This window comes from Sminthopsis crassicaudata, chromosome 2, assembly GCF_048593235.1.
Source record: "Sminthopsis crassicaudata isolate SCR6 chromosome 2, ASM4859323v1, whole genome shotgun sequence".
NCBI lineage: Eukaryota > Metazoa > Chordata > Mammalia > Dasyuromorphia > Dasyuridae > Sminthopsis > Sminthopsis crassicaudata.
The window spans coordinates 649718661-649742505 of NC_133618.1; the positions used below are offsets into that span (position 1 = coordinate 649718661).

The 23845-nt window shown below is 41.3% G+C and overlaps 1 protein-coding gene across 14 annotated transcripts in view; it reads right to left on the reverse strand.

Annotated features, from left to right (window-relative positions):
• Positions 1-23845, reverse strand: part of ZMIZ1 (zinc finger MIZ-type containing 1) — a 424473-nt gene that overhangs the window by 69739 nt on the left and 330889 nt on the right. Inside the window, exon 1 of one of the 14 annotated variants that reach the window (XM_074296728.1) lies at positions 16839-17164. The exons of 11 other annotated variants lie outside the window; for them this stretch is intronic. In XM_074296728.1, the coding sequence (XP_074152829.1) occupies positions 16839-16869 (31 nt within the window). In that variant the 5' untranslated portion in view covers positions 16870-17164. Of the gene's footprint in view, positions 1-12578; positions 12600-13458; positions 13799-16838; positions 17165-23845 lie in introns of those variants that run through there. 2 more of the 14 variants (XM_074296732.1, XM_074296731.1) reach the window with 2 other exon arrangements.

The following is a 23845-nucleotide window of genomic DNA, read 5'->3' on the forward strand; positions in this document are numbered from 1 at the left end:
CAAATTGAAGTGAGCAGAATAAGGAAAGCAATCTATATAATGACTACAACATTGTCATAATAGAATCACACAATTATTACAGAACTATACAATTCCGCTCTGTAAATGGAAAAAACCAACAGAACAATGCTTCAAATTTATTACAATTATTAATTATGACACAGCCATCTCCCTATAACTTTTTCATAAATTTTGAGGATTATGGATATATAATGTCAAACGTTTAACATCATTTTTCTGAATTGTTCTCCACTCCCACCCCCTTTACAATTTTTTGTTAAAAGAGGATATATTCAGAATCAAATACAATGCAAAAAAGCAAAAGGTGTCAATAAAAAGGAGTAGGTAGGCAGCAGAGGGAATAGTGTACCTGGCCTGAAATCAAGAAAAGCTGATCTTAAATACTTACTAACAGTATGATGCTGAGCCAGTTCCTTAACTCTGTTTGCCTCAATTTCCTCATCTATTAAAGGAGAAGGAAATGGCAAACCACACCAGGATCTTTGCCAAGAAAACCCCAAGTGGGTTTACACAGAATCAGACATGACTGAAACAGATGAACAACAACCAACCAATCAATAAAAAATAAGGGAAAAATTTTTTTAAATCAACAAGATCTTTAACTCACTGGATATGTCAAGGTAAGAACGAAGGATGAAAATGTAGGCTAAGGTTTTGAATGCAAAGAATGAGTGAATGGTGGTAACTGCAGAGAGAAATAGTAAAATCAGAAGGGCTGGTCACATTACTGCTCTTTTTGGCCAGGAGGGGAAGAGGACTAGAGAAAGGATCAATGAGGGCTTATGGATTTTCTAATACTTTTCATTTGCTTTATACCCAAGCCTGTCAATGAATCCAATCTTAGAAGTGGGTGATTTAGCTGGGCGGATCCCAAAGTGCTGGGGTAAGCATCTCCCAGCAGTCAGCCATACTGAAGCACTCCCTGGAAAGAAAAATAGAGCAGATCCCCGCACTAATCTATTTACCTATTATGAGACCCAGGTATTAGTTACAGCTTATCACCTCAGTCAATCACCTCCTCTTGTTAGGAACCATGCTTCTTAAAGGGGCAGGGCTAAAATAAACTGTTATTTATAAGCAGAAACTATATTTACAGCGAGGGATGCAGAGGAGGAAGAGAGGAAGGAGAGCAGCAAGGTAACATCAACTGGGCAGCCTCCCAGGGGAATGGCAGAGGGAGCCCAATTGGATTACTGCATCCTCTCTGCGGCAGACAATTCTGTGGGAGGTTTGCCAGACTCATTTATTATCCCACTGCAATGGGGATATTTAAGGCAGGAGAAGCTCACATCTAGCTGGGGACCGAATCCTGGCTACCCATCAATCTGGATGCTAAGCCTTGGGCAGGCGGTATGAAGACAGCTTGCTAGAAGGAAACCCTTTACACAGAGGCGAGTTTCCCAGACAGCTACAAAAACCATTCTTAGACACTCAACAAACATCTCTTAGACTCCTTCTGGGTTTAAGGCACTGTGCTAAGTCTTGAGGGGATTCAAAGAGGACAAAGATAAGATGGTTGCTCTTAAAAGAGGTCATAATAATATTCTTTTTTTAGAGCTGCAAGGACTTTAGAGACATTTTGATCTAACCCCTCATTTTGCAGATCAGGAAACTAAGGTTCAAGGAAAGAGTAATCCCCAATGACATTTAGAAACACCTAATCAGGAAAGCACCCCTTTGTGAGTTCAAATACAGCCTCAGACACTTCTTAGCTGTGGGACCCTAGGCAAGTCACTTTACTCAGTTTGCCTCAGTTTCCTCATCTGTAAAATGAGCTGGAGAAAGAAGTGGCAAACTAAGAAAGCTGCAAATGGGATTCAGACAGGACTGAGTGACATTGATATATGTTCAGTCCCATGGCAGATGTGAAGCAGAAGACAGGGTGTGTGCCCTCATGAAGATCACTTACTTCCTATTTGAGAAGCAAAACAATATAACAGTCTCAGTTTCCTCACCTGGCAAATGTCAACCAATAATCTCCAATTCCTACCTATGATATAAGGGAGCTGGGCAAGATGCTCTAAAAGGTTCCTTCTTTGACATTCTGTGATCCTCCATTTTTATCCATTCTTCAAACCTCAGCCCAAGTTTTATCTTCCATAAGAAGAAGGGAAGGTATGGCTGATCGTTTCTATGGAAGACACCTTGACCGAGTGTAGAGTCCTGGAATTGGGATCAGCTAGAGTGAGGCTTTAATTCTAGCTCAGAACTTTTGTAGCTGTGTGATCCTAGGCAAGTCATTTAATCTCTGTAGCTTCAGGAGGCTAATAATAGCTGTGGTTCCTGCCCTTCAGGGTGGTGGTGACCTTCAACTGATTTAAATAGGACCAGAGCTCTGCAAACCTCACAGCCAAGATGCAAACATCCATTTTTGGTGGAGTTCTTTTTCCATAAAGCATCTGTTAACTACGCTAGCCCTCAAAGACTTCTCTCTTTTAAACTCCTTAGTTTAGGGACTGAACCATGTTATTAAGAACCTCAACCTTTTTACTATTTAATGTGGTTTCCTGGGTATCTGATTTCTCTCTCTAACTAAGCTCCTTTGGGGACCAACCCTTCTTCTGCATCTCCTTCAGTGCCTAACTTAGGACTACGCTTAGTAAAAGAGGAACTATCCATAAAGAGAAACCAGGAAATAGCATAGCTAATCACTTACTTTCTACTCCTCTAATCAATCACTTCGGTTGTTCCCTTCCTTCAATGTCTCTTACAATGGAGAGTGCCAAACTCAGCACATTCTTCTTTCCACTGGATGGAGTTACCTCTTCTAAGTGTCAGGGTGGGTTCAAACCTGGTTTGAACCCAGGTTATCTGATACACATTTCATTACTCTTTCTGCAACGTCACTCAAAAGATGACTCAGAACAAAGATATGCACCCACTTCTATTATCTTTTGGTCGGGTTTTGGGAACCCCAAACATATATACCTGCATGTTTGCAAATACAGACTTAAGGGGATATGTATCCATCTATATCGCATGTATAACTACACATCCAAAGGGGAATGCATCCACCTACATTACATGTTTACTTGCATATGTTTGCAAATATAGACCCAAGGGAGTATGTATCCATCTGTATCACATGTATACCTACATATCCAAGGAGTTTGTATCCATCTACATCACATGTTTACCTGCATATGTTTGCAAATACAGGCAAATTCCCAGTACAACTAATAGTCTTGCACATCTGATGCAAGTAGTTGACTCTGCTGACCCTGGTCCGTTGCTTCATGTGCTTCCCAGAGAGGCCCCCTTTCCCTTCTCCTCCTCCCTTCAGTTCTTCCTTTGGAAGCTGCTGACGAGAGCATTACGGGGGCAGCATGTGAAACCATGTCATGTGCTGCTGCGCAGGCAGAAATGCGTGGTGCCAGGAAGCAAGAATCAATTCTTCTAGCAGCAGCTGCTGCCGCCGCCGCCACCATGGCTCCCCTCCTCCCTCCATGCTCCCTAATTGATATATTATTGCAACCACTGAAAAGAAGACTGGGCCCCAGAGAAGGAAATACAGCCGGAGGGAGGGCGGACAGGGGAGCAGAAGCTCTTTCCTCTGACTTATCTGTGGTTGGGGCTGTTGTCCCTGCCCCCACCCAAATGGGAACCTGTCCCAAGAGCTATTGATACCCCAGTGGGGGCTGTGTCAAAACTGAACCAGATCTTGGAAAGGGAGGTGATCTCAGCTTCAAAGTTTCCTGAAGCCTTAGGAAAGGAGCTAGGACTCCCCAGCCCAGAGGGTTTGCTTTTACACAGAGAGAACAGGAAACTTTTCAGTCTGTGAGGAGTTCCTCTTGAACCAGAGTGGCAGAAAACTCCATGAAAGCCCAACGTTTCTCCCAGCCTGCCATCTCCACCAGCCACTTGCCATGGGTTCTATTTTTTTTTTTTTAATTTGGGGAGCAAGAGAGTCACATTTTAAAAGGATGGGATTGAAGGAAGAAAGGCAAACATTGATGGGGATTTCCTATTGCTTTGCAACTGTGGTTTCTCTGGTAAGAGGAGCCCTTGTGGGTCCCCTTCTTCCTCCTCCTCCTCCACTCCCCCAGCTTCCCAGGAAGGCAGCTGCAAACAACAGCTCACATCATTACTTCATACTTCCTTTAAACAGAAAAATAAGGCCACCTGGGGACACTGGGAGGCCCTGGAGGTGGAGAAATGAGGAAGGATGGTGGCTCCAAGAGGGCTGGAACAATTCTGAACTAAGTAGGAAAGTCACTAAGCTGTTTATACCCATCAACTCAGCCACCACACTACTAAACATCTAGCCTTAAGAGATCAATGACAGAAAGAAACCCCTCATATATAACCAAATATTCACAGCAACACTGTGTGAAGGGTGCTGGTTGGTAGGGGAATGGCTAAGCAAATCATGGAGTAAGAATGAAAAGGAACATTATCATACCAAGAGACAGCTTGAGGAAGGGGGTTGAGTTTGGCTCTACTGTCTCTTTTATTTTAATTGAGATCTTTTGTTTTTATATCACCTACATTTCCTAATGTTTTCCCTCCCCCTCTCCTCCTCCTCCTAAGCAGGTGGGAGAAGAGGTATAGAGAAAACGTATCTTCTCTCTATCTTTGCTTTGGTACCAATCTCCAGTGTCTTCCTAAGCACGATTTCCCCTTCCCCATTCTAAAGGCTTCTTACTATTTAAAATGGTATTCTGAAACCACATCACCACAGTCCTAGGCACACTGTAAGCTTTGACATATACTCACTAAGAGAGGGACACAGGATATTGCAAATAGAATAATCCACTGGGAAGGAATTCCTGCATTCTAGTCTTGGCTTTTCTATTGACCTATCAGGTAAATCACTTTAATCTCTAAAGGGCTCAATTTCTTCACCTGAAAAAGGGAGATAACACCCTCCCTACTTTTTTCGTGGTTGTTGTGAGGACTAAATTAGACAATACCTGTGAAGGTGTGATAAGTAACTAGGAAGCATCTAATGAGGGATTACTATGAAAAGAAAGCCAGAAGAGAATGATGATAGAAAGATCTCAAGTAAGGGACCTGGGAATTTTTAGCTCTATATGATTCAATAGTGTGATGTTGCAGCCAAGGGAGCTAATGGAAAGAGTTAGTGGAAGAAACATATTATTCAGGAGTGAGATAATAGCCAATTTGTTGTTCCTGAGTGGCTCATGGAGGTGCTAAGCACAAAATTAAAAAAAACAAAGGAGGGGAAGAGGGAAGAAAAGGGAGGGAAAAAAAGTCTCTCATGTTGCTTTGGTTCCAAAGGAAAGATGGCTCCCTTCAGACCAGTCTTGATACTATACTTTATGAAGGATATGGAGAAGTCTAAGCACATCCCAGAGAAGGACCAGGAGGATGGGTGAGGAGATTCAAAAGAAGCCATGTGGAGAAATCTTCAGATGAAAAATGAAAAGATTTAGGAATGAATAGAATAAGAATGCAGGGCAGCAGATCTTGGCCATAATATTTATCTTTAAATATTTGATGACTTGTTACATCAGCCTTCTCAGTAACCTCTGACCTCAGGACCCTTTACAATAGAGGGCAGAATGGAGAGTTCCTTTTAAAACTTTTCTTTAAGGAAGGTCCTGGGGCCAGGTTGCTCTTCAGGTAACATAATTCTGGACTCTCATGTTCTCTGCATCAGATACCTCCCTCTTCCTCATGCACTTTTCAGTTTCCTTTTTATGAGTTGTCTTCCCATTCATTATAAGCTCTTTGAGGGCAGAGATTGTTGGGGTTTTTTTTTTTGGGGGGGGTATTTGTATTGCCAGTCCTTTGCACAGTGCAAATAGTAGGCACTTAATAAATGTTTTGACTATCATGTAGAAATAATTCAGGGCGTAAATTTATTCTAGCTGGATTTGTAAAACAAAATTAGAAGAAACTGGGGGAAGTTATAGTGAGATGCATTTCAATTTAATAAACTAATAAAGCTGTCTAGAAATTGAATGGTCTGTTTTGGAAGATAGTGAGCTCTCCATCATTGGAAAACTTCAAAGAATGACATTTCTGATAAAAGCCTAAGAAAAATGTTATTCTTTGTTTTTGGTTAGGACTAGATGAACCTGAGGAAACTTTTAACTTTAGATTCTACTATTCTAAGAAAAACTGGATTCTTGGGATAAGAACATGAAATGCACCCATAGCCAATGGGGCCTTCCGAATTGGCTGCTTTAGAGTGGTTTAGGGAATCTATGTTAGCACTTAAAGCAAATATCATTTCAATTCCTGTATCTTTTCTCCAAATCTAAGAAAAATCCAGGACTAACCCCATATTCATCTTTAAATTTTGCAGGGATGAGGTTTGGAAACTTGATATTTCTTGATATTTTAGGATTTTTCCCAAAAATAATCGCATTTCCCCAGCTTCCCTGGGCAATAGCTGGGGTGTTGAGTACCCAGGAATGAGGGAGAGGTATGTGTGTGTGTGTGTGTGTGTAGGTCGGGGAGTGTTATGTGGATGATTACAGTGAAAAAGGAAGGACTTTGTACAGCTCAGAAACTTATTGTTGGAAATCTGTGAGAATTCTTGCCGCATTGTGGCATTTATCCTCTCCAAGAAGAGTTAAATATAATATTAAAAAAACACCCACAGAGCTCAGCACATCATTTACCTGCATGCTCTACTGATGGCACCTATACCTTCCTGGGAAGAACCTTTCAAAACAGAAGTCAGTAAGTCTTCTGATGGCTCCTAAGCCCTTTCATAGGTCTTTGGGATGTCTTCTAGCATTTCTGTTTATTCTGGGATTCTGATACATGAATAAAACAGCAACAATAAGGCAGTAAGACACTCCCCTCCTCCCCCAATCTATAGATTTATTTTTTTGGCTAGGCAATTGGAGTTAAATGGCTTGCTCAGAATCCCACAGCTAGTCCTCCTGAATTCAGGGCCAGTTCTCTATTCACTGTGCCATGTAGTCACTCCAACGTCTGACTCTTCCTGATCCCTTCTAGGGTTGTCTTGGCAAAGATAACAGAATAGTTTGCCATTCCTTCTCCAGCTCATTTTACAATTGAGGAAACTGAGGCAAACAGGGTTAAATGGCTTGCCAGCTAGTACGTGTCTGAGATCACATTTGAACAGAGGTCTTTCTGACTCTAAGCCCAGAACTCTATCCACTGAAGCTGCCCCAGGTACTGCCTCACAACTGGCTAATGTGTTAATCTCTCTCACTTTAAATAAGAGCACCTTCCTCCAAGAAACAATCTATCTTTGCAGAGTTGTGGATCTCCAGGCATAGAACACTGGATACCCTGTTAGCCTCAGTTGATGGTATTAGTTACTAGTGCTGAACTGCTTTCTTTCTTTCAGGCTCAGTGCTTAGAGAAGACAGAGGGGACCTGGGAAATAATTTAATCCAACTCTCTCATTTTATTTTACAGAGTGGGAAACCGAGGCACAAAGAAGTTGAAGGTTATTCAGGTTGTTAAGTGGCAGAGTCTAGATTTGAAGCCGGATCTTTTGATTCTGGACTTTTGCAGTATACTATACTGCCTCTCAAATTTCCTTTCAGAAATGAAGAGGTTATAAAAACAAACAAAAAATATTAATCAAATTATAGTGTTAATGTAAAAATAAGTTTTATATGACTGCACATATCTAATGAAGATTGTTTACCATCTCAAGGACAGAGAGGGAATAGAAAGAGAGAATATGGAACTCAAAAAAAAAAAAAAAAAAAGAATATTTTTTACATAAAATTTTTGGGAAAATAAAATATTGTTAAAAATATTGAAAATATTGAAAGATTACATGTGAATTCTACCAAACATTTAAAGAACAACTAACTCCAATGCTATATAAACTATTTGAAAAAATAGGAGATGAAGGAGTCCTACCAAATTCCTTTTATGACACTGACATGGTACTGATACCTAAACCAGGTAGATTGAAAACTGAGAAAGAAAACTATAGACCAATCTCCTTAATGAATATTGATGCTAAAATCTTAAATAAGATATTAACAAAAAGACTTCAGAAAATCATCCCCAGGATAATACACTATGATCAAATAAGATTTATACCAGGAATGCAGGGCTGGTTTAATATTAGGAAAACTATTAGTATAATTGACCATATTAATAATCAAATTAATAAAACCATATGATCATCTCAATAGATGCAGAAAAAGCATTTGATAAAATCCAACATCCATTCCTACTAAAAACGCTTGAGAGTATAGGAATAAATGGACTATTCCTTACTATTCAATATAGTACTAGAAACGCTAGCCTCGGCAATAAGAGCCGAGAAAGAGATTCAAGGAATTAGAGTAGGAAATGAGGAAATCAAACTATCACTCTTTGCAGATGACATGATGGTATACTTAGAGAACCCCAAAGACTCTGCTAAAAAGCTACTAGAAATAATTCAGAACTTTAGCAAAGGACACAAAATAAATCCACATAAATCCTCAGCATTTTTATACATTACCAACACAATCCAACAGCAAGAGTTGCAAAGAGAAATTCCATTCAAAATAACAGTCGATAGTATAAAATATTTGGGAATATATCTACCAAAGGAAAGTCAGGAATTATATGAGCAAAATTTCGAAACACTTGCCCCAAAAATAAAGTCAGATTTAAATAATTAGAAAGACATTCAGTGCTCTTGGATAGGCCGAGCGAATATAATTAAGATGACAATACTCCCTAAACTAATCTATTTATTTAGTGTTATACCAATCAGACTCCCAAGAAACTATTTTAATGACCTAGAAAAAATAACAATAGAATTCATATGGAACAACAAAAAGTCAAGAATTTCAAGGGAAGTAATGAAAAAAAAAAATTAAGTGAAGGTGGTCTAGCTGTACCTGATCTAGAACTATATTATAAAGCAACAGTCATCAAAACCATTTGGTATTGGCTAAGAAATAGACTAGTTGATCAGTAGAACAGGTTAGGTTCACAGGGCAAGATAGTGAATAAAAATAGCAATCTAGTGTTTGACAAACCCAAAGATCCCAACTTTTGGGATAAGAATTCATTATTTGACAAAAACTGCTTGGAAAACTGAAAATTAGTATGGCAGAAACTAGGCATGGACCCACATTTAACACCACATACTAAGATAAGATCAAAATGGGTCCAAGATTTAGGCATAAAGAACGAAATCATAAATAAAGTAGAGGAACATAGGATAGTTTACCTTTTGGATTTGTGGAGGAGGAAGGAGTTTGTGTCCAAAGGAGAACTAGAGATTATTATTGATCACAAAATAGAAAATTTTGATTACATCAAATTAAAAAGCTTTTGTACAAACAAAACTAATGCAAACAAGATTAGAAGGAAAGTAACAAATTGGGAAAACATTTTTACAGTTAAAGGATCTGATAAAGGCCTCATCTCCAAAATAGACAGAGAATTGACTTTAATTTATAAGAAATCAAGCCATTCTCCTATTGATAAATGGTCAAAGGATATGAACAGACAATTTTCAGATGATGAAATTGAAACTATTTCCACTCATATGAAAGTGTTCCAAATCACTACTGATCAGAGAAATGCAAATTAAGACCACTCTGAGATACCACTACACACCTGTCAGATTGGCTAAGACGACAGGAACAAATAATGATGAATGTTGGAGGGGCTGTGGGAAAACTGGGACACTGATGCATTGTTGGTGGAGTTGTGAAAGAATCCAACCATTCTGGAGAGCAGTCTGGAATTATGCCCCAAAAGTTATCAAAATATGCATACCCTTTGACCCAGCAGTGCTACTACTGGGCTTATATCCCAAGGAAATACTAAAGAAGGGAAAGGGACCTGTATGTGCCAAAATGTTTGTGGCAGCTCTTTTTGTTGTAGCTAGAAACTGGAAAATGAATGGATGTCCATCAATTGGAGAATGGTTGGGTAAATTATGGAATATGAATGTTATAGAATATTATTGTTCTGTAAGAAATGACCAACAGGAGAAATACAGAGAGGCTTGGAGAGACTTGCATCAACTGATGCTAAGTGAAACGAGCAGAACTAGGGGATCATTATACACTTCAACAATGATACTGTATGAGGATGTATTCTGATGGAGGTGGGTATCTTCAACATAGAGAAGAGCTAATCCAATTCTAATTGATCAATGATGGATAGAATCAGCTACACCCAGAAAAGGAACACTGGGAAATGAGTGTAAACTGTGAGCAATCTTTTTTTTTTGTTTTTCTTCCCAGATTATATTTACCTTCCGAATACAATCCTTCCTTTGCAACAACAACAACAAAATTCAGTTCTCCACATATATATATTGTACCTAGGATATACTATAAGATATTTAATATGTATGGGAATGCCTGCCATCTAGGGGAGGGGGCAGAGGGAAGGAGAGAAAATTCAGAACAGAAGGGAGAGGGAGTACAAGGGATAATGTTGTAAAAAAAAAAAAATACCTATGCATATGTACTGTCAAAAAAAAAGTTATAAAATATAAAATTAATAAAAAATAAATAAATTAATTTTAAAAAAAAGCAAATATTGAAAGAAAAGAAAATCACTCCAAATTCTCCTCTCACCAATTCTCCACAACACTCAACTCAAAGGTTCAGTTGTACAAAATTATGGATTTGCCTTTCCAAATTTTATGCATATTTTTAGCCTAACTAAGACCATCTTTTTGAGAGAAGAACTTGCCTGCCTTTATGATAACTTCATCTTTCCCTGGCTTTTCTATTCCTCCTGTTGCCTACTGTTGTTAGCATTCGAATTAGGGCAGCAACTCTAGTGCAGTGCCCTTGAACAAGTTATTTTGAGCCTCAGCTTCTCTGACTGCAAAATGGGAATTCGATTCTCACTCTATCTTAACTCATGGGGTTTTTGTGTAGAGAGTACTTTGTCAACTATAGGGAGGTGTCTGTGGATAAGTATGACTGATTACTATCATTATCTCATAGGCAGGGCGAACAACATATTATTAATCTGGGCTAAAATAGAAGATGTGACAGTCATCCAGATATGACTGGGGATCACTTTTGTAATTGCTCAAAGGCCTTATTTGGGTTAGGGTTCAACTTGCATTCTTTACCTCATTCGAGCGGCCGATAATTAGATATCTTCTAATCTGTCCCAATTATTTACAGGTGAGGAGTAAGAGCCAGGTCTCGAACTGAGATCTCCTGACTTGGGATCTTGGGCTCCTTTACTTACCATTGATTCTCCATGGTAAGACAAGTTCAGCTGAAAAGATCCATGATGCATTAGTGATAGGGTGGGAGGTAGGAACATAGGGGCAAAAGCTGAAATCTTGTCATACAGAGCATCAGAGGACCCAGATAAGTTTACTAGGAATATAGAAGAGGCAGCATCTAAAGAGAAAGGCCCACAAGGGATGAGGAACCTGGAGAAGCTATTGTGGCTGGAGAAAATCGCCTGTGGAGTTTGCAAGTGTCAGGCAGTAAGTGCTTACAATCGGCCCAGGAAGATCTTGGGAGACAGGAAAGGATGGAGACTACAGCTGGATGGAGGGGCTCAGCTGAAGCCTGGCAGAGGATGCCTACAGAGAAAGGTCCAAAGGCCTGGATGTGAAGCAGCACCAGAACAGTTTATCAAATGATTCCTAGCCAGCCAAGACAACACATTGAAATGGAAATAAATGGACATTAGCTATCACTGAGCAGTTTATCTAGCTAAAAGGCTCTTTGAAAACAGAGGAGAGATGAATGGTATTAAATGTAGAAAACCCCACAGACATGAGGGAGGTGGCCTCAGGGCTATGGCACTTCCAAGGCAGAGGGGCAGGACTGAGAAGGCAGAGGTGGCTACCAGCCTCATTTTGGGGAAGGGGATCTGGGTGGAATCAGTTCATCAGAGAAGCAGAAATAAACAGGGCATCCAGGGAGATTGTTGTGGTTGTTTGGGAATGGGGTGGGGGTGGGGATTAGTCATTTTAAATAGAGGATCTTTTAGCTTGATAGTAAAGGGCAAAGTGGCCTTTAAGAAAGAGAGGTAGAAATATTGGGGAGCAAGGGGAAGAGAGGACAGAGGAGTGATGCTATTATATCAATGGTTGGAAAAGTTCACACTTAGTCAAAACGTCTTCACTACTTTCATCCCTGTGTTAATACTCACCATCATCCCCATCCTAGAATCCCTATCCTAGAATAACTAGCCTTCTACTATTAGTCCTAGAAATTAATAATTAAAAGGATTGTGGTGAATATTAATAATGGGTTTTTTACAGGTGAGGAAACAATCTACAAAGAAGAAGAGACTAGTTATTTGGCTAGTTAATGGCAGCGCTGGGCCCACATCTTTTGAGGATTGGTAGTCTTTCTGCTAACACCAGGTTATTTTTCTTTGTCCTATCTTTCTCTATTTGTTTCTCCTTTCCTATGTCATCAGTTATTACAGGAGCTACAGTATAATCAGTCAGTCAATAAACATTAATCTACTATGTGCCAGGTACACCAAGAAAGGCAAGACAGTTCCTTCTCCTATGGAACTGTGGGTAGAATGGGGGAAACAATGCACACGGACCAGTCCACAGACCAGGAAAGGAGTAACATCTATGGAGGGATCTATCTACTCCCGTACCCTAAGGCAGCCTAAAAGAAAAAAAAATTTAGTTTTACCTTCAGATTACCTTTAGCCTAGTATGATTTCAGAACCATGAAGAAGGTATCCCTGGCCCTTAAATATCTCCCTCGCTTGCTGATGCTTGAAATTTCTTTAGCAGGAGACAAAGCCTTTTATTCTACAATTAGAGGTAAATGGTGAATACCTAAGAGATTTAACTCATTAGTGTGAACAAGTTTCCAGGGTAAATGACAGAAGCTAAATCCTTTTCAGCTTTGGGGGAGACAGGTGGTTAAGGAAAGGCGTGGGAAGGCAGGACATCTTGGGGTTACGAAAGAGGGAATGTCATCAGAAGAAAAGGGGACAGAATGGAGTGTTTGAAATCAACCAAGATAAACTTCCAGGCAAACTTATGAAGCCAGAGTGGTCCCTCTTTATCATCATCTTAACCAGGGGTGTTAAATAGATAGCTAGATAGGTAGACGGAAGGACAGTTAAATTAGCTAGCCAATAGACTGATAACTAGATTTCAATATAATCTGTTTACTTTGTAATCCTATGCATTATATTTTACGCATTTCAAAAGATTCCAAGGATGGGTCCTTAAGCTTCATCAGACCACCAAAGGAATACATGGCACAAAAAAAGGTTCTATCAAACAAAAAAGCATTTATTAAATGACTGGGCTAAGTGCTGGAGATATAAAAAGCAGAAGACAAGACCTGTAGTCTAATAAGGGAAGAGCCATTGTCAACACAGAATCTCTGAGGGGAGGGAAACTTGGAAGCCATCTGGGTAAGAATCCCCTCACAGGAACAATTGGCAGGTGGTTGGCCAAATGAAGGGGGAACTGTCTTCCATGTTGGGAGAGCTTGAATTGTTAAAAGCCAAACTCTGCCTCTAAAACTCTCACCCATCTTGCCTAGATCTACCCACCTCGACAAAGCAGACCAGGTCTGATCTTTCTGCAACACGAAAGCCGTTCGATGCTTGAAAAAAAAGCAAATCTATCTTCCTATGTTTTTCTTCTCTAGGCTGAACATTTCCAATTCCTTCAATCAATCTGGGCCAAGACAAACGGAATCTTAGTGGAGTATTTCTTGTCCTTAAGGCCACTGATATATGCCCTTAGTTGGAATATGCCTGACAGATCCCTGTTAGAGCAGAAGGCACAGGCTGCTTCTTCCCCAATCCCAAAGGGGCCAAATTGGCTGAGCTGCTTTCCACCTGAGAACAGCAATGCTAGGCAACAAGGGATCTCCTCAGAGGAAAGTTAAAGGTGAAAAAAATAAGGCTAACCCCTCAACAAGGATCAGGTTCTCTTCTTAGCTGTTACCAGTTTTGGCCAAGGAGTAAGGGTATGGGATCACACAGGATTTGGGTCACTGGAATGAATGTGGACTCCAGCTGGTCACTGATTACGCCTTCACTTAAATCCAGGCACAAGCCGAGACATCGCCCGTTTGATGTCATTGGTCTCTAGGACAAAATCATGCCTTTAACTGGTGGATAAAGGCACAGAGGTTTCATTTCAGTTTTACCTTGGGACTCCTGAAAGAAGGGGCTGTTTCTTGGTAAGACAAAGGGATCAGCCATCAAGTAGGTTTAGGGGATTGCCCTCCTCAGGCAGGGAACTGGAGAGACTTTAGCTTAAGCCATCCCATTACTGAGAAAACTGCCCTATTGGATGAGTTATAAAATATCTGTTGGGATCATCCTTGCCTTCCAGGTACATATACTCTAAACCACAGCTAACAATTGGAAAATTTTCTTGATTGAACTGAGGGAGAAGGTAAGTGAGATGCCAAGACAATCTAGTAACAACAAGAGCTCTTTCAAGCGATCTTTAAACCAAAGGGATAAACCATAGTTTATGACAGTGCCATCCAGCCCCACGCAGCCCCACTACTGCTCTCTAAAATATGGGGAGTGTGGGTGAACATGGTAAAGGCACATATCTCTAGAACTAGAAGGGATATTATAGTTCTTCATTTTACAGATGAGGAAACGGAGGCCTAGAAAAGTCAGTAGAGACATAAAAAGGAAAGATAGCCAGGAAACTTATGCTGGAAAGTTTATGTGACTGGGCTTGTAATGGGGATCACTGGTTTGGAAACTCTCCAGCTTTTTGCCTGAGGGAGTTAACAGGTGATGGTACCTGGAGTCACATAATTTTGAGTTGGAAGGGATCTCTGAGGTCACTAAGTCCAAGCCCCTTCCTTTTCAGGTGCAGAAATTGAGGAGCTAGTGCTTTTCATTAAAATCTGGTTCCCTTTCTTTATTCTTCCCCTTAAAAGGAGAATGCGCAAAAAGGTGAGGGGGAGTCCAGTTGAACCATGGTGGTGGACTCTATTTCATACCATGGTTGAGTCAGTCTGGGTTAAAAGGATAGAGGGATAGAGATTCTGATTATATGAAAAAAGGGCCTCTCCTGGCCACAAACTCTGAGCAGAAGCAATTTCATTTCAGTAAGGCACATACCCAAAGGCCTTCTCTTATCCTTGCATCTCTATCTATTCTCCAGTGGGAAGGATCCAAACTGTGGTGACCCCTTGGCATAATTTAAATATTTGAGGAATTATTACTCTATTCCACTTCCAAGCCAAGTGCCGAGCTGGATTTCCTGCAGACTTTACTCTGTATGGTGGCCTAGAAATGGGCCTAACCCAGAAATGAATAAAGCCCTAAACCCAAAGTCTCCTTCATCCACTCAGATCTCCTCCCCAGGGGAAAAATCACACAGAGAACAAAAGATCTCAGGGAAGCTCCAAAGACACTTCAGTGCATCAAAAGTAGTTTAAGGAGCTTCTTAACTGGCGCTGAACTAAGAGACACAAGGCTGGGGTTCTGGTCCCCACGGGCCCTTTTCCTAGCTGTGTGGCCATGGGCAAGTGACTGTTTTCTGGGCTAGTTTCCTTATCTAGGAAGAGGGTGGTGGTGGTGGTGAAAGGAGAGACAGAGAGATGGGGGAGGAGAACAGGGAGAGATTGAGAAAGACACAGAGAAATGGGGAAGGGAGTCACACACACACACACACACACACACACAGAGAGAAACAGAGAGACAGAGACAAAAAAATAATACCTAGGCTGTCCTGGGGATCAATAAGAAAAGGGGTATAAAAACCCTTCAAGAGCTAGACACAAACCTAATAAGCTCAGTGTATATTTATGCCATGTTATTCACAATGTACTTTTCTCAACACATTTGTAAGAGAGATGCTGTAACTGTAACTGCCTTGTTGCTGATAAAGAAATGGAGAAACTGACTTGAGACTAAAACTCAGGTCCAAAGCCATAGGGGTAAGAGGAATCATCCAGTTTTCTTTTTCCCATTTTATTTTATAGTGAAGGAATTCAAGACCAAGGGAAATTATAACTTTGCCCGAAGACACTAATATCAGGACTGGGACTCAAGAGCACTATTCTTCCTACTTTTCCATTCTGCTTTCTCACCAAAAAGCGGGGTGATGAGGATGATTCGTCCCCAATTTCTTTACTCCAAGGCGGCTAGTTGCACCATCCCCACCCAATAGTCAGTCTCTGCCTCTCTTCCCCTATACCCTGTCATGGAAGCAGAGATGGTCTGAGTCACACTGACCTGGAAACACTTGTGACTGTGACTAGAGCTGAGGTAAGATAAGCTGGCCATACTTGTCTTCCCTCTTGGTTTTCTCCTTCCTGGTCATGGCTAGGTTCCTTTCTTACCTAGTCCCTAGACTGAAGTTAATACTCTCCTGACTGCTTCTCGGTAGCTATGCTCACCTTGATGAGAGAGGGATCCATGCTTCCAGAAACGTGTTAGCATTCAGAGTAAGACATAGGAGATCAGCTCTTAGACTTACCTAGTTCTGCATGTTTTTGTTTTTTTTAAGAGATGAAGGCACTGAGGCCCCATAAAGGGAGAGTGACATTCCCAAAAATCACACCACAATGTAAGGCAGAATCAGAACCCATACCTACAATTGTTGGGGACCGAGGTGGCTCTTGCCCCAGTGGATGGGGGGTGGTGGCGATTTCTTTCTGCTGGAGGGGAAGTTGTTTCCTTGAGGATTTGGGGTGAGCCCTGTGCTTGCTTCAGCTCAGTCCTGGAAGATTTTCCCTAGGCTAGTTTTCCCTGAAGGCTAAATCCTTCCTCTTGCTTAATGAACAAAGCGAGGTACTAATGTCTTAAGTGCCGCCAGAATAGTATCTGGCTTTTTGTCTATATTGTTTCTCATTTCTCTCTTTCCCACGTCATGCCTTCTTCCTGTGATGTAGGCTAGCAATGAACCCCAATCCTCCCCTCACCATTCCACCCCCAATCCCAAACCCTACCTGCTTCTGTTTGGTCTGCAGGCCCTGCCATCTCTTGCTCCTGTTCGACTCACAGCTGTTCTGGGCCACCCGATGTCTCTCTTGGGTAGGACACAGGATGGAGGTCACCCCAAGATTAGGTCTCTCGCACACCCCGAGCACATCCCACACACAGCTCAGCACTGTACACAGCTCTGCTCCCTCTCTCCCTAGGATTTTAGCTGGCACCACCTCAACAGTCTTTAGGCGTGTGAACTCCTTGTTATGTGAACTGAACTCTGCAGAACCCTGAAGGAGGGCCAGGCTGGCTTCCAAACCGGTTTGTCCATCCCTTACCCTAGCCTAATGCTGGGGCAGCTGGACAGGATAGCACAGGCTCACAGAAGATTGTCAAACGGGTTAGATCTCTCTCCCCCTCTCCCTCTCTTTTCTCTCTTCCTCTCCCCTTCATTCTCTCTTTCTCTCTTCTATTTTCTTCTATCTCTGTCTCTCTCTCTCTCTTCCTCTCTCCTCTTTCTCCTTCTCTCTCTCCCTCTCTTCCCCCCACCCTTCTTTTCCTATTCCTCCCTCCCTCCCTCTTTTTCCTTCCCCCTATATTTCTTTGTTTCTGTTTCTCCCTCATCCCTAAGAGTTTAAGAAAATCATAGCCCCTCACTCCATCCAACCAAGGGAACTTTTCTCTCTTGCTCATTTCAAAATTTCCCCTTAGCTCTCTGTTTTACTACTTTCTGATAATTATTTTTTAAAAAGAAATTGCGCTCCTCCTTAACAATTATTAGATTACATTACCGATTTCGATAGAAAAGCAAGCACTTAGAATAAGTCTCTTTAACCTCATAAAACGAACAATCAGAGAGTCTGAAGGTCTGAATTCAAATCTTGCAGGCTCCAACACCTGACAAGAGATTAGCTCAGTGACCCTGGCCAAGTCATTTAACCTTTTAGCCTCCCTGGTGCCTTTTCCAGGACTGCATGTTACAAAACAGGTATTAGCTGGCATTGGTAAAGAGAGGGTATTTCTGTAAGACCAATCTTAAAAACCCTCAGAGTAAATAACACCAATAAACACCTTGTCAGACTCTTCAATCTCACTCTCCTCTGACTTGAGGGTGATAGTTTGGTATGAGAAAGGAGATCAACAGGTAGAGCAAACCTCTTATCAGTGAAAAATGTGATGGAATTTTGGTATGCAGAGGATCAGGAGAATTTTAAAGCTGGAAAGAGCCTTAAGAGAGAGATCATCTGCCTGAGGCAAGGTGGGAGGATGGGGGGAGGGGACTGGAGGAGACAGAATATATTGATAAGCGTGGGTGCTATAAAAACAAATGTTATCAAATACTTTTTAATAAAGGTCATTTAGTTAAACACCCATTTTAGAGATAAAGACACTGAAGTTCAGAAAAGTAAAAAATGTTTAAGAGGTCTTATGAGTGGAAGAGGGGATGCTAGACCCTTGACCCCTGACCTGGGTCTCCATCCCCTTCTTGTATTAGTCAGCATGGACTCTTTCCCATACACTACTGGCACTGCTCGTACACCTCAGTCCCTCTTAGGGGCCAGATGGCACCAGAAAACATTACTCTTCTCCCAGACAGATAATGCAAACTGGTGCCAAAGTCTTAGCAAGATGCCCAACAGACTGGCAGGGGAGGAGGAGCTCCTGACCTTGGCCTCCTGGGCCTAGATTCTGGATGCAGCAGACAGGGACACATCACAGAGCTTGGAATGAGAACAATCGCACCCCAGCAATGGGGTGGAATAAGGTCAACTGCATAGCTATTGATTCCCCAATGCCCTCTTTTTGGGTGTTTTTTTTTTTTCTTTTTTCCCCTTAATTTTTACCGGACTAAGAGCCTGTCTGACAGCCAGAAATCCTCCCCATGGAACAACGGGAGCTATTCAGGCCAGACACCACAAGAGCCTGGCTCCCCAGACTCCATCCAAGTGAATTCTGGCTCTGAAGTTGGTGTTTTATATTCTGCACGTACAGTACTTCCTTGGGGCTAAATACCTATTGCCAACCACTCTTTCTTGAGGAGCTAGAGGGGGGTAAAGAAGGTTTACAAGGGAATCAATTTCTTCTCTGGATAATTTACCTTTTTTCAGAAGTCTCACAGCCTGCTTGGTTCAGTTCAATTAAATGAATCCTCCTCCTAACAGAAGAGGGGGGAAAAAGAAAAGGAGGGAGAGAGGGGAACCTCATTTAACTAACAACTGAAGGGTACCTGATGAAGTCTCAATTCAACCTTCCCCTGGACACTGAAAAATCCCCAAGCTGCTTTTTTGAATATGTGAAACCTTGGGGTCTGAACAGGGAGGGCTCTGGTATCAAAAAGTCATCTTTCATGTCCAGTTCTCAGTAATTGGTGGGCAGCTCTCCCAGCCAGAGTCCCTTTGCCTCTTCCTGGGAAATCATAATTCGCTAATCTGCTCCTTCCTCTGGATCAAGGAAAGGTCAGCCAGTCCCCACTCCTCAAACCACTCTCACTGGGTCCTCCAGGGCCAACTCTAAATAATATTATGACTAAATGAGCACTCTTCTCTCCACAACAGGAGCTGTATAGTCTGTTCATCCCTTTGGAGTCTTGCTCTCAGAGGAACAGCAACCAATTTTTGGTAACTTCAGTGAATAAAGCCTTACTTGTTCTCTACCTCTCAAGGGTTTCTGTGTTTTAGTGGAGGGACTCAGAAAAGCTCTTCAAGATTAGAAGAAATGAGACTAATGGAATCAGTGATGATCATTCTCTTATCAGGGACTACAAGAGGAGGGAGGAAACATTTTTGGTGGCAAGAGAATCAGACTATCTAGGTAGTCACCTACTCTGTATCTAAATGTGGCTGGTGGCTGAAGGAACTTCAGCTTTGGCTGAGGGCACAGTTGGCGCCCACTCCTCTGAGACGGGCAGCTCTTTTCTCAGGAGTCCAGCTGGAACAGACTTTTATCGTAACACCAGGCCCTAAACTGAGGGAGTAGGGAGGTGAGAGGAACGTATAAAAGAGAAGTTTCCTAGCCCATGGTTTCTTAGTTCAAGAAGTGAGACAGGTATAAATATGAAAATATTTAAAGAATATTACATACACACACATTTTGTATGTGACAAAGAACTGAACGTAAATAGAGTGACCACAGATCAGAGAATGGCTGAACAGTTCATGGAATATGAAGTTGACAGGATATTACTGCAACTAGTGCACAGAGTGCCAGGTCTGGAATCAGGAGGATTATCTTCTTGAGTTCAAATACTGCCTCAGACACTTCCTAGGTATGTGACCCTGGGCAAGTGACTTCACTCTGCCTCAGATTCCTCACCTGTAAAATGACCTGGAGAAGGAAATGGCCAATCACTCCTCAATCTTTGCCCCCCAAAAGACCCAAATTCGCAAAGAATCAGACATGACTGAACAATTGAAAAAAAGATGAATATGACTAATGCAGAAAAATTCACAAAGACTATTATTGCATATGGTGTAATAAAAAGAAAAGTGGATTTGGAACCAAAGGATCAGAGTTCAAATTCCAGATCTACCACCTGTGATCTTGAGCAAGTTAGAACCTATCCGATCTTGGTTCCCTCAGTAGTAATACTGGGCAGTTGGATAATATGATATGAAAAATCTATGATCCTATGGACTAATACAGAATAAAATAAGAACCAAGAAAACGAGTCCAAAGAAATCATAACTTTGACCATTACAATGAGCAATTTTGATTTCTGAAGACTAGCACTGAAGCATACCTCTTTCTTTCAGGTAGAGAGGTGATGTACCACAGGTGCAGAATGATGTATACACTCGTATACAGTCAAGGTGCTGATTTGTTTTAATTAACTGTAATTTTTTGGTAACAAATGTAATGGGAGAAAGTGGAAGGGACATGTCCTTGGGAAGGGAAAGTGGTGTTAAAAAAAAAAAAATCAACAAAAAACCTAAATAAAAGCTTCAAAATGCTACATGAATAGCGCTTCTCCTCCCCAAACAAATCCTACTCATTCACTTTAGAAGCTTTCTATGCATAGAGTCCTTATGGTCAGTCTGTTAAAGCTGGGTTCCTGAGATGGGAGCGGACGCCTCCAACCAGAGCTGACATTCCTGATATATTCATGGAGAGGGTCAAAGATGCTTGAGACCTTTAGACACAGACGGAAGGCAGCTGCCTGGATAGGCTGATTTTCTTGTCCCCCTCAAATATGTTTTTTATCTCCTACTCTAGTTCCTGATGAGAAGAACCCCAGAGAGCCTGCAGATGCAATCTGTGTGAAGTGTGTCCACAGAAGAGCAGAGTTTGTGACCTCCTGCTGCGGCTGCCCCCATCCCATGCATCTGCTGTTTCCATCTGTACCTTGCTAGCCCATAGGCTGTCCAGCCAAAGATGAGCGCCAGGCCAGCTGGCAGGTGGTGGAGACAGCAGGCAGGGCCCGTGGCTCACATTTGGTCTCCACGGCTCCCGAGTCCAGGAGGCAGAGACTTTGGGAGTTCTTTCCCATTCCAGTTAGCCAAACCAGAATGTTAGCAGGAAATGTGAGAAGCACAGAGAGACAGGGTCTGATCGATCAAGAGGATGAGCCTGGGAAGCAGAAGGTTTGTGATCTACCGCTGCCTGCCTCTCCTAAGCTGCTGTGTGACTCAAGGTCCCTTCACTGCTTTCGGTCATTGAGTCCTCACATGACAGATGAAGATCTGGATCAGATGCAATACTCTTGAATTTTAATTTCTGTCCTGCACTACGAGGAGATAGGGCAAGAGAAATGATCACAAACAGCAAGGAACATTGCAAACTTAAAAATATAGGCCTATGATGTTGGTTTTGTTACTGTCCAAATATATTCATTCAGCAAGAAGAGGCATTTAGACCCCAGGGAAAGTACCTACTTCATATTTCAGGACTCAGTTAAAGGAACCACAAGACTCACCTAAAATTCTCATGGAAAGAACTTCTCCTTTATCAGAAAGAAATTCCCACCCTTTCATATAACTATGTCAGTAGCCAGGTACAGAGAAGATCCATGAAGACATTAAAAACGAATAGCTATGAGCTGAAAGTCATTACACCTCTGGAGCAAATCACTCCCCCTCTCTAAGATTCAGTTTCCTTTATCTGTAAAAAAAAACTGGATAAATCCAAGGGCCAACCACTTGTTTCTACTTGCACTCAAAATTCACACTATCTATATCAATGGGCACATTGTTATTGAGAAGGACTTGGGAGGGCATTGAGTTCAAGATGGAGATCGAGGGAGAGAAAAATGAACCAGACAAGGAAGAAAGAGGCCAAGAGGAAAGACCAGTATTGCTAGCTGACTAGGCTTGCATCCATCCTTAGAGTTTTCAGGTCAGCATGACTCAGCCCAGCTCCAATTCCCCAGAATCAGGAAGGAGAGACAGACATTGGCCACTGGGTAAAGACTGGTATCTATTTTGTAAAAGTGGGGCCCTGAGGAGAGTGTTTCTAGGTACTTGGGTCACTGCTATTCTATGACTCAGCCACCCCCATTCCTCTCCATCAGAAGGATCCCTCCTATTCCCTCAACCTATCCCAGAGCTTCTCTATTCCCATACTCCTTTTGGTGATCCTACTATCATTATTACCCAATCACTTCGAAGTTTCTCATCTCCATCTATGGTGCTTCACCATATAGTCAAATGATGGGACAAGGTTTCATCCATTGATTCTGTTCTGGGCTGCACGTAAGTATATCCCTGCCATAGGATTACAGTCATACAGACTTCAATCTTAAGAGTATAACTGAGTCTTGCTAGCTGTGAGGACAGGTAGCCAGCTGGGGAACACATATCTCTCTCCTTCCTGACCCTCCAAAATTATGTACCGCACATTCTGATTACTTCAATTACCTTATATTTCTTTATGTTGCTCTTGATATTCATTCAATAAGCTTTTTTCAAAGATATGCTATTATTCCATGAATGTTAGCTTTGCCTTTCTAACCACATTTTTCCATATGATCATAGATTCTGAAAGATCATATAAATCAATGCTCTCTTGTACCAGTAAGTATTGGTGAAGGTTTAACAATTGGCTCTCTGGAGAAAACAAAGAACCATATATAAAGGATGCACTTTTAAGTTTAAAATGCATGGTTAGCATTTTTCTCTCCTTCCTTATGTTTAAATAATCAATAAAACAAACCAAAAAAAGCTCCAATTTGTAAAGTTTGCTGGTATCCGAAGTGTTAAATATTCAAACTGAAAATTTAATAATCAGCTTTCATGAACTAGTTTCAGCTGACTCCAGTGCACCCTGGCTTGTCTCCCTCAGGTGTTTAGCAAAGGGCTCCATAAACACCCAGAGAATTGAACTGGTGGCTTTAAATACAAGGTTGTGTTTTCATTACTCCCACATGGTTCTACTTTCCCTGAGAGAGCGTCTAGTGAATCCTCTAACCTGTTTTTATTAAGTACAAGTGGGCCCTATTTTAGGAAAGCAAGGCAAAATAATCTGAATTTATAAAACAGATCAAGTTTGATAGGTGAGGGAGTTTTCCTGGTTTTTTTGGTTTTGTCTTGTTTTCATAAATGGGTTTTTTCTTGTTGTTGTTGTCGTTATTTGTTTGTTTGTTTTGCAAGATCAAAAGATTCCCCCACAGGATTCCTTTAAATACCAAGCTTCCTTGATTTTTAATCCTTGGTGCATTTAATAAAGTCAATTTAAATGTAACCTTCCCAGGAACACATATGTGACATAGAGTAAGACCTACCTGGATATTCTATATATGTTTGTTTTTTAATCTGTATCAATACTTTGTGTTACAGCATAAGCTCTGAAGGTACAGAAATCACGTATTTATCAGTGAGCTCTCCATCAAATGATGTTATTCAAGCAGAGGTAAAATTAAACCACCTATCAGCAATGTTGCAGAAGGGATCCCTGCACTCGGAGGGAAACTGGACTAAATTATTTTTAAGGTCCCTCACCAACGCTGAGATTCTATAATTCATTCTCTCAGGATAGCGCTGGGACCAAACAAGTAATTAATTCTTTTTTTTTAAACGACACTGAAAATCCCCAAGTA